Raw genomic sequence first — 18581 nt, forward strand, 5'->3', positions numbered from 1 at the left:
GGCCCCACTTGCCTTTTTGGCGCTGTCTTCCGGCTTGTTCTCTTTTTTTTCCTCTTTCTTTAGCCTCCACAACTCACACATCAGCCCTCTTCTATGTGCACTGCATTCAAACCCCACATGAACACTGTGTTCTCATTTTAAAAACTCTTGGTTGTTTTGTAATTTGGGTAATATTAGTTGGAATGACTGTACATTGTGGAAGGGACATAAAACAGAATGTTACTGATTGTGGTCACACGGCAATACCCATGAATGCGTCTCTCTCCACATGTCTGTCTTTCTGAGGCAGAATGTTTCAGGTAAGAGTGTATGCATTTCTATCAACTGCGTGTTATACCACAGAGCAAGTTTCTCAGTTCAAAACCACATTTCACACCAGGACTTTGTTATTGGCTTATGGTTGGCCATATTTTTTTAGCATGGACTTTTATTTTAAATTAATGGACTTTGAATGTTGTATTGTAATATATGATACATGGTTTAGCCTTCAAGTCCAGATGACCTCCTGACTTGTTACTTGTTTCTTAAAGGTATAGTTCACTCAAAAATATTTTGCTCACCCTCATGTTGTTCCAAAAAGCTATGCATTTCTTTCTTCTTTGGAACACAAAAGATGATATTTTGAATTTTTTATTTTTTATTTGGTCCATACAATAAAAGTCATTCTTCAAAATGTCTTTGAACATCATTAGGGTAGGTTAATAATGACGTAATTTTCATTTTTGGGCGAACTATCCAACCTGATCTCACAGGAAAACATAACTATTTTACGAGATGCGAATTCGTATGAATTTGTACTATTTTTAGGAAAAAAAGTATGAAGGTATAGGCAACACAACCATCACTGGGCCGTAAGCAGATCATATGAAAACATATGAAGGAGATTGTGCAAATTCATACGAATTAGCCATCAATTTGCTAAAATGTAAAATAGTTCTGATTTGCCATGAGATTGTTGTTGACTGACTGTAGTTAAAATTGTTTGTGTAGAAAACTCATTTTGGCCCCATCATCCCAGTATATGTGCTTGTTTAAATTGATGGTGCTGTCCAGAGATTGTGCATTGGTGTGTGTTTGTTAACTGTTACCTTTCCTATTATTATCTTTTGTGAAGAAATAGTTTCCTGATGCTTATTTGCATGTTGTAAAATGAAATGTTAAAGTTTCAGTTGAGCTGATGTTCTCTTTCCTCTTCTCATAGATCCGATGCTTAAGAGGGCAGCAGGGATTACCCGACCAACCCAGTTTTGATGGGATCCATATAGTCAATCACTATGGAGGTGACAATGAATCCTACCAGTCCTCTGATGAAGATGGAGTGAAGCTGTCACCCCAGCTGACCAGTCATCAGGTTAGAGGCCGGATCACACTACATCCAAACCTGGAGGACTCAGAAAGTGAGGGTGATGAGGAAGGAGATACCCTACGACTTACTGTGCCCTCAAATGGCAGCCATAAGACAACTACAGTATGATCGTATGGATTGGTGACACAAACTGCCATCAAAGGTCTGGGAAGGTAACATGGTCTGTAAGCTCGTCCTACAGCATTGAGCATTGGACTCGAACTGGAGAACTTGAAAAGCCCTCATTCATCTGAAGGTCATGGTTTACATCTGCATTTGTTTTGTTTTTGCCAAAATGCGTCAGATGTTTGTCCTGGCACTACTTTTAATTTTAGCCACAATAAAGATGGCTAATGTGCCTTTTTAGGCTCTTTGAGATCCTTGTAATAAAAGTCATAATTTTGTGGCACAGGATTCCCAAACCTTAAAAGGGGGTGTTTCTAATATCCCACAATTTTTTTCACATTATGAGAAGCGACTTTGTATTGCGTAGTGTTTTATGCATTAAGATTTTGCATTGTCATAGCTTTTATTTTTTAAGTCATCTTTTTTAAGAAACCGTGAGAAACCAGTCAATGCATCATTTTGAGGGATATTAAAGAATGGAACACTATCATCTTTATAAGGACATTTATATGTTCCATATTTATACAACGGTGTCATATCTAAAGTTATCAAGTCCTTTTTTCCCTGGCATGAATTATAAGATTGGGTCTTGAACACATTGTGAAATGTGGGTCAAGGAACCAGCATTTATGTAAATATGTACATGTTTTGAAATTTTTTTTTTTCATCTCCATTATTACTTGAAAATATGTATTCAGTGGATGTCATGTCTATATTGTAATGTATTGTACAGTTAAAGGACGTATTACTGAATTTGGGAGGTCTTTGGAGGCAACAACTCTTCCTGGCACACTGCTGTCCAATAACTTTTATGTAGCTTTGATGTAGTCATTTCTCTTTCACAGGTTGGAGTTTTGATTTGTTTTTGTGCCTGGAAAGATTCTATGAAATTCTTGCTGATTTACAATATTTTCTACAAAATGTGGTATGCTGAAGCATGTTATGAATCATGAATACCTGCAAACTGATGCAATTGGAGGCAGAGAGCGGTGTTTATCGGAACAATGTTCTCCTATCTCTGGCCTTACTCAAGCCAAGCACTCACGGCTATCACAGGCAATGAGAATACAAGTATACACACACTGTCCCTCCTTTTCTTTTTTACATGCATATTCGTACCGACTAGCTTCTGAATCAGTTTGGATTTTTGCACAGATGACATGCATATGACTTCACGACAATGAAAAATACTACTTATCCCTGTCTATGGCAATATATTTAATTGAGCTTCACTCTACATTGTTGTTCTCCAATGAGTTTTTGTGTCCCAGTGGACTTTGGTTGTCATCTTCAAAGCAAAAGAATGAAGTAATTTCAGAGAGCAAGCCTTAAAACCTATCATGATGGATGTAAAGTTGGTACACTATTTGTCCACCATGCCCACGTACAAAATAAAGACTTTGCTAAACGAGCTTGCAAAGCACACAACACTAAAGTGATTTAAAGCAATTAAGAAAAACCGTTGTAATGTAAACTAAAACCTTACAAAAGTTGAGTGTTTAACAGTGAATTCCTGTGGAATGTTCCTGTGGGCATGAAACGCTTTACAGACTGTTGACAATGCAAGATAAGTGTCTTGAAGATGATGGACGTGTTGATTCATATCACAATAAAAAGACCATTTGATAGTAGCCTTTGATTGTCATGCTTTGTTCGCTATTTTCCATGCAGCAGCATGAAAAAGAGTTGATTAGTCGAACTCAAATGTGAGGTAATCCAATTTTTGTTTATTTTTATTTTTTATTCACAACATTTAATACAATACTATTTTGTAAAACAGTTTCTCTTGAAATCAAAAAACCTCGAACCAATATCTGGGCGTGTATTTTTTTCTCTTGTATTATGATTTATTTATTTATGAATTATTTTATGTAACGCTGTTTTTCAAGACAAAAACATACAGTGCACTGAAATAAACAGCTGTTGAAGGTACAGCCCTCTTTACACTGGAATGCTATTGAGATGTGTCGCAAATAACGTTCTTCAGGAAGCTTTTGTTTGTGTGTGTGTGTGTGTGTGTGTGGTGTAGATGCTCGTACGCTTAAAACCCATGAGAGGAGATTGGCTGTGCGCTCTTTGCCTTAAACGAAAACACATCAACTGTCCTGAAATCATCTTACAACGAATTGTGTTAGGCTATCGGGTAAGTAGGCTACTGCAATTCCTGTCAGGGAATGAGCTCTTGTTAAATTTAAAGTGACAGATAAAACATAATTCTAGAATCAGGGTTTCGCTAAGAGCAATCACAGTTCGCGCGTTTCCAGTTACGCATGAAGTTTCATATTGCACGTATTTAATATGAATTAAACTCGACTTGTCTCTGGAACGTTTTACCAGTACAAATACAAACGTTTTAATTTGCAACGCTTGGTATTTCATTGATGACGATAAAGATGATCAAACAGAAAAAGAAGCGTTATAAAGATTTTGGAAGCGTTATTTGGTTGCTCATAAAAATATTCTTTAGCCTATATCTTTATAACTAAATAGTAGGCTACAATATTTAAAGCACATTCTTATATAAAAAATAATAATAATTTGAATTAAAAAAAAAGGAAGCAGCAATGGTCGGGATATTGCTTTTTTATCTTTGTTTATGTTGTTCTGAGAGTTAATTCATGTATCATGACACTGACGCAGGTCTATGGAACGACATAAAAGCAGGCTATTTTGTGCTGTTATTGAGTTATTGTGCATTTATGTAGCCTATATATTCCCCTCGTGTTCGGTATAGCTTGCCGTGTTTAGGTTGTCACTTTCGTTATGTGGGATAGCCAAAATATGATTGTTTCTCGTGATGGAGTAGCCTACACAGTAAATGTGAGATAATGTCAGAACATCAGTCAAGATATTGGCAACAGTGTCCTTGCATTATCGGTATCCTATCTACCGGATAGGCCTACCCTGGGGTGGCATGTCTAATCGACGGAGGGCACATTGCGCTTTGATTTCCTGCACTTCGCTGTTGGCTATCAAACACACTCACTCTTCTGCGGATCCTGGACTGTGCGATTATAGGTAGCCTATCTGATGGGCGCGACAGATTTCATAAATCCATACAAACTGATCATAAAGTGAGCGAAAAGTGTCCAAATAACAAGTTGAAGCAGTAAGGATAACGCTTAGCCCCACATCAATTTACCGCTTTTTTCCCTAAATGACAGACTGCAATAGCGCTCTAGTGAAGTGAAGCGATTCATTTGCGCGGCTGTCACGAGTCAAAGGCAGGTGAGACGGAGACTGATTGGCTGGTGTATGGGCTCCCACTGATTGTCTGCCGCACGAGCTGAATGCGTGTCCCTGTTGTGTCCACGACAGATCACCAGCGTCCACTCTGAACAAGGACGCTCTGTTCACTGAGCAGCCACGAAACTCGAGATCACCGTGACCCCGCTGGCGTGTGGACAGCTTTATTTCATGTCTACTAAAACCAAGTTTTACTTGATCACCTCGATAAACCACCGGACGTTAATGAACCTATAGCTAGTCAATTATGAATTCAACAGCAGCGTTTTTAAGATTTAAAAACACGCATTCTAATTTCGGACATTAACTTTAGGGGTGTATTCTGGTTGATTGGGACACTTTTTTGCCATTGAGATGATTGGAATTAATAAGACTTAATACATAAAGAAAATTAGCCTACATATTGAATTAAAAATTAAATCCAAAAAATAAATGATTTTGACTCTGTTATTGAGTTTTATTGTTCATTCGGCAGTTACTGGCCTTGCGCAATAAGGTCACGACAATTCAATGTTTTTATTAGAAATATAATTATTTGATAGGCTATATTTATCTTAGGCTATAGTTTTACAAATGACTGTTTTAAAAATCCAATTGTTTTCTATTTGGCTTTGAAGAGTTTAATTATGATGAAGTTTAGATTGTCATAGTGTTTGGTTTATTGAATTGTATCTGATGGGGTGTTTTTGGCGCATTACCCGAAACTAAAAAATAAATAAAATAAATAAATACAGAATAAAATAGCCTAATAAATATTTAATACATTTCAAATGCAATATTTTATCTATACCTACTTTTTAAATGAACGTGTGCATATTTGTATATAGCCTACAGCAGACAAAAATAAATACATAGTCTGCACGATTTTTGTTGATGTGTTAAGAAAAAAAGCCAATAACAATATAGACCTATATATATTTATAGCATTTTATATGTCAATATGAAGGACCCAAATGGCCCCCTTGTGCATGATCCATATGTGAACGCAAAACAAATTAAATAAGCAGTCCATATTTATATAAAAAAAACGGTGTTTTGGAAGAACATATATATATATTGGTTTTAACAGCAAGTCCTTAAAACAAAAACCTGCGCAAATCGTTAGCTGCAGAAGGCATGCACAGGCTGGGTTGCTGTCTCCTCGTTTCCTCTCCCCCTGCAGCTAGGGATTGAGTAACACATTGATAAAACAGTGTATCACTTATCCTGATAGCCACGGTTCCCCCCGGACCTGTCTGTCCTCTCATAGAGGGGCGGACCAATCACAGGCCTAAGGCTGGGTAGTTGTCCCTTTAAAGCACCTGTCTTCATAACACCTGGCAGACGAGAGAATTGCTTTACGCATGCTCCCACTCTGCCATCCTCTATACAGACGCGCTGCTCTTCAACCAAATGGTCTTCAAATCTTTTCAGAGATAAAAAGCCACCGCATCTGTGGATCTGACAGATTGCCTGATCTTCACTAATGACCGAGGACATCGAAGGAAGGAACTAGAGGAGACACAATGCCTAGGTCTTTCTTGGTGAAGAGCAAAAAAGCACACAGCTACCACCAGCCACGATCTTTGGAGGATGACTACAAAAGACTTGATTCTATTTTAGCTCACATATGCGCAGGTATGTCAAAATTACATTTAAAATGTAGAAATGAAGAACAATGGAGAATGCATTGCAATTGTCAAACAGAAAATGTATATTTATGCACACACAAAAAAGAGAGAGAAAAAAACGCTTGTCTAGTTAGCTCTCTTGTAGATTTTTTTATTTTTTATTCCTGCATAAACATAATGAAGTCATTGTTTATTTGTCTAAGAAAGAAAGTGATGGTAAAATACTGAGCGTATATCCCACGACTACATTTGTGTGGGGAAAACTCTAGATTCTAGATTTTCGTTGTAGCCTACCCATGTTGTGAGATTCAGATTCAATTGTTTACAGCTGTGGTTTTGACGGGGGGAAAAAATCATTACAGAAAGCAAAACTTCAGACGACTCCGAGTGCTTTACGGATGCTCTGACAGGCGACACGACTGATGCTTGTTCACCGGACTCTCACCTGGTGGATCAAGCTGATATTTCCTCCAAGTCTCCTCTCAGCTCCGGGGGAAGCGTGTGCGACCGCTCGTCAGATTACGAAGACTTTTGGCGACCTCCATCACCATCAGCATCACCGGGTACGGGTGCACTTTATTGAAGATATCTACATATTTAAAGCCCATCAAATTGCATCTATAGTGTGAATGCATGTGATAGTTTTTTTTTAAATATTATTTATTATTTATCATTTTAAAATGGCTTTCGTTCATTTCGGATTATTAACGGACAGAGTTTGAATAAAACAATGTTTATCAAATATCAAATGTATATCACAAAAACGTTTGTTTTGTTTTAAAAGTCATTTGACCTCATCATATTTTGGCACAAAACGTAGGCTACATAACGAATAAATACCCAGATAGCACAAAGGCTACAGGCCTACGTCTCTAAAATGTCTTATAGAGCGCTTAATCTGGAAAACATCTAAAAGACATTTTAGATAAAGCAGTTTTACATACATTCTAAATCACACTAAACATCTTAAAGATATTTTATAAATGTCTATTTAACATCTGACAGGAAACGTCTTTGAGACATCCTATTGCAGATGAGCAAGCAATCTTATAGCTATCAATGCAGATAGCAACAGTCACTTTATAATTCTAAACCGAATAACAGCATTTAAAACACGGAAATCATTAGGCTAATTGATCGTTTTTCTCTTTTAACAGAGTCAGCCAAATCTTTTTCACCCTCCGTTGAGGAAACCCAGCCATTCGCAGTCCCCTTCAGGCCTTACGCGTGGAGCAGGTACTCGGGATGTGAAATCAGACAGCTGGTACACACTCTCAATCATCACCACTCTCACGAGCGGCCGACTCCTCCAGTCTATTACAATGAGCGCGTGCATGTCGAGCCCTCTCTTTTCACTGAACGAGGATCTGGCGCAGGCATTTACGGCTCCACTGCCACCCTATTCGAGCGCGCCACTGCCTCTGGATTTTATGATGACAGCAGCATACTGGGAAAAGGAACTGAGATAAAGTCCAGCTCCGATGCGATGTGTAGTCGTCTCCTGCTAAATGGCGCATACAAATGCATCAAATGCAGCAAGGTAATGTGTACAAGCGCAAATTAGCTTGACTGTTTTTAGAAATCACGATTAGACATTATTTATTAAAGATGGTCCTCTCTGCTCCACAGGTGTTTTCTACACCACATGGTTTGGAAGTTCACGTCCGTAGGTCGCATAGTGGAACAAGACCCTTCGCTTGCGACATCTGTGGGAAAACGTTCGGGCACGCGGTCAGTCTGGAACAACACAAAGCTGTTCACTCACAGGTGCGGGCATCATGTTCATATTTAGGAATGAAAATCATAGCACAAATGTTTAATTTGCGTTACTGAAATCGACTGAATTTGAACAAACACGCCTTTTATCCCACAGGAGAGAAGTTTTGATTGTAAAATCTGTGGGAAAAGTTTTAAAAGATCATCCACTCTGTCCACTCATCTCCTTATACACTCCGATACACGACCCTACCCATGCCAGTTCTGCGGGAAGAGATTTCACCAGAAATCAGACATGAAGAAACACACATTCATCCACACAGGTAAACGAAATAAAGGTGTAGCCATATGGAAATGTATCTAGAACTTTATCTATAAAAATAGAACTTTGGATGAAAACGTTGACGTGTGGATTTTCTCTTCTAGGGGAAAAACCACACAAATGTCAGGTGTGTGGGAAAGCTTTCAGTCAGAGCTCCAATCTGATAACGCACAGTCGAAAACACACTGGATTCAAACCGTTTGGATGTGACCTCTGCGGCAAAGGATTCCAGCGCAAGGTCGATTTAAGAAGACACAAGGAAACACAACATGGACTGAAGTGAGGAAACATTGGTTCACGAGTCAAGGACTTTACCAAACACTATTGGAAAACCCGTCGGGACTTTAACAGGCTTTTTAATTTAACAAGCTACAAATGCTCATTCATAAAACATTAAATCAGTGTTTTAGAGTTGGCGACTAATAGCGTTTACATTAGTTGTAGAGCTGTTTATGCTTTGTGAGATTTGCCTACGAGTCAGCAGCAGGCCAGCAGGTCTGACAGCTTTCATGGTGATATTATAACAGGGTATCACAGGGTATCTTCATTCAAATCAATAGTCCGCTGCAGAAACATGTCAGGCATCGTGTCTGAACCCAAAATATTTTCACCAAAATAATCAGGGACGAAATATAACCGCCGCGAGAAAGGACACCGTATCACCCAAAATATCAGCTGAAGGAGAGAAAAATCACCGCATCTCAAAAGAATGTCACTTTGTTTTCAACGCTGCAAATGGGATGCTGGCAAAACAAGCACTACAATAGACTGCGAGATTTCATCAATAAAAGGATTGTTTGTGTACTATAACCCAACTTAAATTATGTGGCTTCTCGAACCATGCAGTCATCATTTCTTCTTTTCTATTAGGTTCGTTTTCTTTAGCATAAATAAAATAGCCTTACTTAATATACCTTGTCAGATAAATTAAATTGACAAATACCCTATTTGTTTGATATCATTTACACTATTTATTGAAATAAAGAATATTACGAAGAGATATTTCTAGCGTGTATTTGTGTGTGTGTGTGTGTAATAAACAAAGTTGTTGTTTCATACTGATTTGTAAAATCTCTGTATGGCTACTGCGCGCAGCGGATAACTTGAGCTAAGGAGGGCATTTCATTTTTATGATTGTAAATTAAAGCATTTCGTTACGTTTGAAATAAAAATAGCCCATAGGCCTATTTATTCACAACAGAGCTGTGGGAAATTCCACTTGTCGTGTTTCGCGATCAGTGCATTCGCATTATCTTATATTTTCAAGATAAGAATGATTGAAACACCATTAAATAGCATAAGTTAATGGGAATCAAGAATTATTCGATATTAGAAAAGAAAGGGACGAGAAAAATAAAGACACCTGATCAATTATTTATAAATCTATCTCAGTATTTAGACTACCAGGAGACCGCAAAGAAAGTGTCACAAAATAACACAGGCTAGCCTACACTGAAAAAAACACTGAAAAAAGGGAAAGCTATTGAAATGATCTACTAAACAATACACTTAATTAAATCAACTTTATACATTTATGTTTGAAGAGAACATAATTAGCCTATTGTGTAAAGTTTATATGAAATTCAACACAGTCATCAAAGTGATATGATCATGTTGCAAATAATTGTTCTATTTGATTCAGGCCTGTTTTTTTTTAGTTTTTTTTTTTTACTGCTCTTCAATTTACTTGATTAAAATGAGCGAATGCAGCACAATTCTTTTGAAATTTGTCTCAATTTAATTCAGTGTACACTCCCTCTATATTTACTTAATTCAGTTGTGTTGGGACTAGAGAATAAAACTGCAAAAAATAGGATCTATTAAAAACTGTAGGCCTATTATTAGTTATATTTAAATATTAAATGCATGCTCATTGTTAATAAAATATTTATACAAATATTTTTCATCTAAAACTTGGAGTAACATTTTTACATCTGTCCATTTGGTTTCAGACTCTGTTATTAATTTTCCCACTGATTTATTCCTCAGTCTGAGAAACATGCCGCATTTAAAATTATTGAAAGCACTTTGATTCGTATTTATTTTTAATACGTAACAATATTTTTAATTGCATAAAATCATTAATTATATGGCACAGTAGCCTAATTAACTATTAGTACTCATCAGAAACAAAGTGTACCTGACCAAAATCTTCATATTTCTTATATCATAGCCTATATAAGAATATATATCATATATTTGTGTGTGTGTGCAAATGCTAAGCAAGGTGCAGATATCATCAAATCAAACGGCTTGATGCCTCGTCTTATCTGACCATGAACATTATTATTCCCTTTTATTTACACTCTAAACACAGTTGGATCTCCGCTGGTAACTAAACTAAGTGTAAATAAAGGGAGTTTATTCAGCAGAAACAGTTCACTCATGCCCACGGTATGGCGGGTCAGTGCTTTCTGCTGCCCTGCAGTCTAAAATGGCCCCGGGATATAACGTCAGCTTATCTTGGGATCTGGCACAAAGAAGGTTAATAATATACGGTTTAAAATATGTTACGCAACCGCGCTGCATTAGCCGGGAAAAAACCTGATTTCTCATTCTCCAAAAGTACCCTCAACATTTTTCGAAATGCCATCTGTGTTACAACTTAGAAGCACAAGTTTTGGTATAGTGCGAAGATACAATCAAAGATTGAAATCACTGACTTTTTATAGCTCAAATCTTGCTGCATTCAGGCCCGCGAAAATGCTGAATATTTTAAAACCCCGAAGATTTGACTGAGAGGAACAGGAAAATGCATATTTATTCTAGAGAAAAGAGAGATAAGCACATGACTGTGGGATTTACATGTCCTGCTGCTGTGAGGGAAAATCGAACATGCCTGGAATTAGGATCATATTTAGAAAGTAATATTTGGAATGAAACCAATAAACCTATTCCAACATTTCACATGCAGAATTCGTCATTTCCCTTCACTGTATTTTTTTATATATATAATTATAGCCTACTTTTATTTTAATAATAACTTTTTTATCTTTTGTCAAATCAAGTAATGTGGGCCAGATAACATAATATTTAGAGTTTCTATGCATTAAACCAATCTCCTCTGTTTGACACGACAAAAGTTTTTTCCTCTGTACAGAGAACTTTATCAAAATGATTCCCGGTCACGCAGATCTGCTGAAACGACTAAAAACGCTTTTATCACTGCAAAGCTGCTTTAAAAAAAAAAAAGGAAAAAAAAAGGGAAAAAAAGCCCATTGTAAAAGCCTGACGACTTTTAGTAACTACAAATTATGAACTCAAAATTTTAAGGCAACCAGGTAACTTACTTTAAGTTAAACCAACAATCATTTTTGATTACAGTGGTCTGAATTAGAGTAGACAGAGGGGCAGTGTGGGTATGGATGTTGTCCAGAGTGCTGCAGGGATTGCAGTGCCTTTACGCAGGTCAGTATCCACCACAGCTTCAATCCTCTGCAGTTCACTCAGAGGGAAAGTGCAAGCTTGGACCATTAGGCCAGGCCAGATTTCAGTGAGGTTTTTAAGACCGTTGCCCCACAGCCTCCAGGCATATCAAATATGAATAGAAGAAGTCCTGGAAAGAGCCCAATCAATTTCAGTGGGCGAGTAATCAGAGCACTTCATTCTCTGGCTTACACACACACACACACACACACACACACACACACACACACACACACACACACACACACACACAAATGGGGATGTTCCATAGACATAATGATTTTTATGCTTTACAAATTGTAAACCTATACCAATTAGAATTTTTCACCATTTTTACATTTTCAAAAAAACATCACAGAGTATGATTCATAAGTTATTTTCCTCATGAAAAAATAAATAAAAATGTCCTCATTTATTGGGGTTTACCTGAACTTTCTTCGGCAGAACACAAAAGAAAATATTTTTGAAGAAATAATTGGTTACCATTGACTTTCATTTTATGAAAAAAAAAAGAAAAAAAAAAAAGAACAGCACCCTGCCACAGTGGTCTCAAAACATGTTTAATGATAGACAAACAATGTTTCTATTTATGAGAGAGTGAAATATCGCCAGCACACTCTCCTGATATATATGTGACCCTAGACCACAAAATCAGTCTTATGTGTATTTTTTTTTTTAAATTGAGATTTATACATCATCTGAAAGCTGAATACATAATCTTTCCATTGATATTAGGTTTGTTAGGATATGACAATATTTGGCCAAGATACAACTATTTGAAAATCTGGAAACTGAGGGTGCAGAAAAATCGAAATATTGAGAAAATCGCCTTTAAAGTTGTCCATTTCTATAGGCGATTGTGCTGCATCCACTCACAAAAATATTTTTTTTATATATTTAAGGTGGGAAATTTACTAAATATCTTCATGGATCATGATCTTTACTTAATATCCTTATGATTTTTGGCATAAAAGAAAAATCGATAATTTTTACCCATACAATGTTTTGTTGGCTATTGCCACAAATATACCCGTGCTACTTAAGACTGGTTTTGTGATCCAGGGTCACATATGGTCGATAAGAGAATATTAACGACTAAATCCTAGCTAGGAATCCTCCAAATTCCCAATCATCATGACATCATCTGCTGACTTGAATAATTCAATTCAATTCACATTTATTTGTATAGTGTTTTTCACAATACTGTGTTACACATATGTGGAAAAAGACTGAAAACCAGTGGAAAAAAAATAGGGAGATCTAAAAAGAGGGAAATCTGGATTGCTTGGTGTATTGTTTAAAAAATAATTTCAACATTTCCCAAGCACAAGTATCGTGCAAGCAATCAAGCATAAACTAGGTATGTATGTATCACCTGTGAAACATATTCTGGTATTTTGATGAATTACTCAGTAGTCTCTCACTTAGAAAGATAAACAGAGGTGACAGAAGAAATGCAGGGCGTCTACACCTCTGTGACTGGAGAGCTGTGGAAGGTCTCAGGGAGACAGGGCTCAGATACTGTGTTCTTTTGTTGTGGCGCTTTATTCATTATTTACTTGATCTGAAAAATAGACTGCAAGACAACTGCACAGCTGTCATCAGGCAGTAGGGTGGTGATACAAATTATTCATGATTTTAGAAAGAACGGTAGAGAAAACGCGAGAAAAATACATAAGGAATTTGGTTGGCACACATAACAGACCCTCACACTATCTGTGAGAAGAACAGTTTGCACAGGGTTACATGAACTATGCTTTTTATAAAAAGATTTATGCTTGATTTTATGTACTGTATATGAAATCCATAAACTACAAAATTCCTGTAGTAAATGAAATAGTTTTGTGAAAATGTTGTGCATCGTGAAAAGTGCTATACAAATATAACTTGACTTTTTTCATAAAATAGGATATATAATATATGCTAAAAAAACAATAAAAAACTGATACAAATATTAACTATACTGAGAATAAAACTGACTCACTAAGTACATAACACAAAGAAATACAAAAATTTTAAATTGATCTCAATATAAAAGTCTGATTTGTCTTAAACTGCATCAGGTTACAGTGTGTGAGGCCATCAGAGTACAGTGTCTGTCTGCTCCTATTCATCCTATTCCAGCTTGACATGACACTACAACACAGACTCAGGGGAACAGGGAGCATTTTCCCAGTCTGCTCTGGGATGTCCCAGCTGAGCCTGAGTACCACGCTTTTACTGCCTAAACTCTGCACACTTTTGTTTCGCGGTCCTTGTTGTTTTCAGGACTGTTTAACAAGGTAAGTCTCCAGAGTCCTGGCACGCTCTAAAGTCAGTCATTCCAGAGTCCAATGGGGCTGGAGTATGAGTGTGTGAGAGAGTGTAACAGAGAAAGGCTGTGTGTGTTTGTGCGTGTGTGTGAGTGTGTGTGTGTGTGTGTGTGGGGGGGGGGGGGGTCATGATAAAAATGGCAATCACCATTGCTCTTGCCACAATTGGGAGACATTAGACCTGGGTGAGCGGCCAAATGTGAGCTGACGTTTTCCTTCAGGTTAAAGCCCTGAAAGCTTTTCCATTAGTTCTCTCGCAGTGGGGCCCACCAACCCCTGCACAGCACGCAGTCGGGCTAGTCAGCTGCTGAAAGGTGGGTGCAGTAGGTCGCTGCTCATTTAAAGACATGTTTATCTGCTTCATTTAGCATTACATATCACTACCACTATTTGGATGCTAGCTGTCGCTCGAATGGAGACGTAAGGGGATGTTTCATATTTGTTGGAGTTTTCAGTACACCTGTAAAATTTTGTTTAAATAGTATGTTCATAAAATATATATATAAAAAAATAGCTAGATATGTGTAAATAGCATTTGATTTGACATTATCAGATAACTATTTTTTTTAATCAATTTTCCAAATCAGAGAGTTTCATGAGATGGGATTGAGACTATTAAAAACGGAAACTACACCTAACAAATTTAACATTTGACATTTCCCAGAAATCTACCCCCCACTCTTATTAATAAGTCAAATTTCCATGACATTATTCATCCTGCTAGGCAGCAATTTCTTTAGCCGTAGTACATCGGTTTAGTTCTGTTTCATCAACATTTAAAGAGTAATCTAATAGCATATGAATCCTGACAAAAGCACTAAAAGGATTCATGTTGGTAAAAGGTTGAACAAAAAGAAGCTTTCTGGTCAGAAACAAATACAAAGTGACAGACAGGCCCAGGCTGCACAGTTACAGTAGAATTAAAAGCTATAAATATGTAAGAGTCTTTTTTTACCACTCTATTACCAAAGCCCTTGTCTACATTTCAAGAAAGATACAAATAAAGTTCAAGTGAGTTTCGTAAGGGAATGTTTTAGTATATTTAGAGTGTATAACACAGTAATATCAGTAGTCATCCATCATTATCGGTCAGCATAAATCCCTCTTCTATAAAGAACGTGAGTTTTGAAAGTGCGCACATGCAGCCTAAAAGGTTGCGAATTGATACAATCCTCCACTTAACCAGGCCTGACTAAAGCAATGAACCTCTCTGAAAAATTCATAAGATCCATTTCACAAAATACCATGCCAAGCAAAAGGATGTATCAAACTAGAAGAGAGAAGGAGAGAGGGATGCAGGCAAGCTGATATGCAGAGAGAGAGAGAGAGAGAGAGAGTGCAAAAAGAGACAGGAGATGGTGGTGGTGAGAAAAAAAGACAAAAGATTTATTCTCAGTAATAATAAAAAATTTATGCCGAGGCATTCAAGTAAAGTTCCTTTTGATGTTCTGATTTAATGAATGATTTGAGTCTCAGATGTAGGTTTGCTGAAGCTTGTGCTAATGTCTGTTCAGGGTCTGTGTAGTCATGTGTCAGTCTGTAGCACCATCAAGCCATTGCACTGCTTCTCAACAGATCAAGCAGTCTACAGTGAGCTGGTAAGTACTTCCAACGTCCCCGAGGTCCAGCACGCACACGCGCTCGCATGCACAGCCTCCTCCCATAGACACATTCTGACACTAGACGCACAAAATACACCGACACGTTTGCTCACTAACTCAGACACACTGATATGTTCCAACTCTGTTTAAAAGCACTAGAGATAAAAGGCTGTTTCATGTAATGGTGTATGTGCGAACAGCTGTTATGTTTTTCTGCTGTTGTGTGAATGTGGTTGGTGTTGACTCTCTGATGGGCAGTGAAGTGTAAACGGAACAAAAGAGCAAGCTTTAACAAAACTAACGCAACATTCATTTGTGTAGGGTCCACTCTATTCAAAAACATATTATTTCCTTTATGTCAAATATGATCTTTTGGGTGGATAAATCTCACACAATCTAATTGCATTAATAACAATGGTCTCATGATGACTAACAGAGTCAGGGCCAGAGTCAACATGTTAGAAATAAGTACTTTAAACAAGAGTGTAACAATTATATAGTAATTAGTAATTTATTTCTGACTCAAAACTATTTTATACAGTAAAACTGGGGGGCTTATGCAGCTACACATATTCCTATAAAATTAATGCGTCACACATTCAATATTTCAAAGAGAGAAATTAATCTTAAGGTCCCAATTAGAGACTGCTTTTGATTCTGGTCACTGTAAAAGACTACAGAGATCTGAGGACAAAGATCTGGGTTGCAGGGGTAGATGAGACTGGCCCTGCTCGTTTCCCTGCTGGTGTATGCTAAATCATTAATGATCACAAGCAGTACCTGATCTGCTCAAATCAACTCAGAGTTTTTCCAGCCTGCTTTCCACACAGTCCAGTTATAGATGTTTGCACAACAACAGCGTGAAGAGAAGCAGGTGTAGCTAATGACCTCCAAATCACATTTACTTGATTTATCACATTCACTTTGTTGTAAAAGAAAACTCAGCGAGAGAGAGAGAGAGAGAGAGAGAGAGAGAGAGAGAGAGAGAGAGAGAGAGAGAGAGAGAAAGGTAACTGTGAGATAAAGCTTAAAAATAATAAATAAATTCACATGGTTAGACAGAAAACGCACTGAGAGGTATAGAGATGCAACTGTAAGAAATAAAGGCAATTTCATGAAAAATAAAGTTGCAATTGTGATAGTAGTATTGATAATATTGGTAGATATACAGTTTGAACTGCAAGATATTGTCACACTGCAAGATTTAAAATGGTATTGATGTATGATATAAAATCACTATTTAAGTAGAATCGCAATTGAGAGACAAACAGTCATAATTGTGAGATATAAAATCACTTGGCAAAAAAAGGTAACACTTTATTTTGATGGTCCCTTTTGAACATTCTGTTGACTAGGAGTAACTGCAACTACATGAGTAAACTAACTCATATTAGATATTGGTAGACTGTCTGCTGAATATCTGCTAACTCTTTATTGTGATGGTCCTCCAACGACTATAAGTAAATTTGCACCTATATGACAATTTATTCTAATCCTACCAGTCTAACACTCTACTAACGCTCTAATGAGAGTGCAACATTACTTATAGTCAACAGAATGTGTTAAAGGGACCATCAAAATAAAATGAAATAAACAAATTCAAAAATAAAACTTGCTGCATATAAACTGAAGGATATAGTAGTAATAGTATTGTGTAAGTAATATTGTGAGGTGGAGGCGGAAACAGACTTCCACAGAAACATTTTGTGGTCTGTTGTGGTCAAAAAGTTTGGCCCATATATTTAACACACAGCTTAGCAAAGTCCAGAACAGGAACAATAAAAATCATTAGCCATATTTACATCACACAAGTTATGCTGTTGATTAAAAGTTAAACTCCAAAAAAAAAAAAAAATAATAATAAAACTGATGATCTGTTGACCTGAATGACAGGCAAACAAGGTGCTTCAGAGACATATTTGGCAGGAGGAATACAAAATAAAACACTTGTACATGTACTCGTGGATAAAAGGAGAGAGAGAGGGAGGGAGTGGGAGAGTGGAAAAAAAACACGCCTAAAAGCTTCCATCACCTTAATAAAATCATGGGAACCAGTACACAGTGTGTCAGCATCTCTAAACACCAGAGAATGAGCAGACTGACAAAATTGCTTTGACAGCCTGTTCACATGTAACATCCCAGCCTCTTCTGCCATTGGGGGTTGCCTACAGAGATGAAGGCACAGGGTACCAGAGCACACAAGTGGACTGTGTCGTGCTGGTGAGCATGGTATTGATCAAAGGCAGACAGGGTGTCTCTCCTTCAGAAAAGGGGCCAGCGTTATCCTTGTCAATTAAGGTTCACACACTGTACGTATTGATTTGGAACAACTCAACACAGGTAATCGCCATCAAAATGCCGATTTACAAAAGGGCAAGCAGGCATCGGCAATAGAAGCACCTGTATGGTTGTATGGATCTGTTGTTTTCTTTTCCTCATGATCCCAGTCACTCTGACAACACTCAGATCTACCATTTTAGCATTACAGATGCTGCTTCCCCCTTGAAGATTGAGCACATAAATGTGACCCTGGACCACAAAACCAGCCACATAGGTCAATTTTTGGAAATTGAGCTTTATACATCATCTGAAAGCTGAATAAATAAGCTTTCCACTTTATGTGTGGTTTGTTAGGACAGGACAAAATTTGACCGAGATACAACTATTTGAACATCTGGAATCTGAGGGTGCAAAAAAATCGAAACACTGAGAAAATTGCCTTTAAAGTTGTCCATTTATTTTCGCGGTTGTGCTGCATTCACTCACAAAAATAAATGTTTTATGTATTTTACGGTAGGAAATTTACAAAAATATCTTTATGGAACATGATCTTTACTTAATATCCTAACGATTGTTGGCATAAAAGAAAAATCTATC

The 18581-nt window shown here is 37.2% G+C and overlaps 2 protein-coding genes across 7 annotated transcripts in view; both read left to right on the forward strand.

Moving 5' to 3' along the window:
- The window catches only part of evi5b (ecotropic viral integration site 5b), a 69405-nt gene extending 66303 nt beyond the window's left edge, over positions 1–3102 (forward strand). For all 6 annotated transcript variants that reach the window (XM_082137294.1, XM_082137295.1, XM_082137298.1 and 3 more), the window contains one exon: positions 1202–3102. In XM_082137294.1, the coding sequence (XP_081993420.1) occupies positions 1202–1474 (273 nt within the window). In that variant the 3' untranslated portion in view covers positions 1475–3102. The remainder of the gene's footprint in view (positions 1–1201) is intronic.
- A 291-nt stretch (positions 3103–3393) lies between these two features.
- Positions 3394–9423, forward strand: gfi1ab (growth factor independent 1A transcription repressor b). Its single transcript, XM_082137311.1, has 6 exons — positions 3394–6334; positions 6690–6890; positions 7485–7867; positions 7957–8094; positions 8201–8366; positions 8470–9423. The coding sequence occupies exons 1-6, from the start codon at positions 6223–6225 to the stop codon at positions 8646–8648; spliced, it is 1179 nt and encodes a 392-aa protein (XP_081993437.1). The 5' UTR covers positions 3394–6222; the 3' UTR covers positions 8649–9423.
- Positions 9424–18581: the final 9158 nt, after the last annotated feature.

The sequence above is a fragment of the Leuciscus leuciscus genome (genome assembly GCF_965113295.1).
Source record: "Leuciscus leuciscus genome assembly, chromosome: 14".
Lineage (NCBI taxonomy): Eukaryota > Metazoa > Chordata > Actinopteri > Cypriniformes > Leuciscidae > Leuciscus > Leuciscus leuciscus.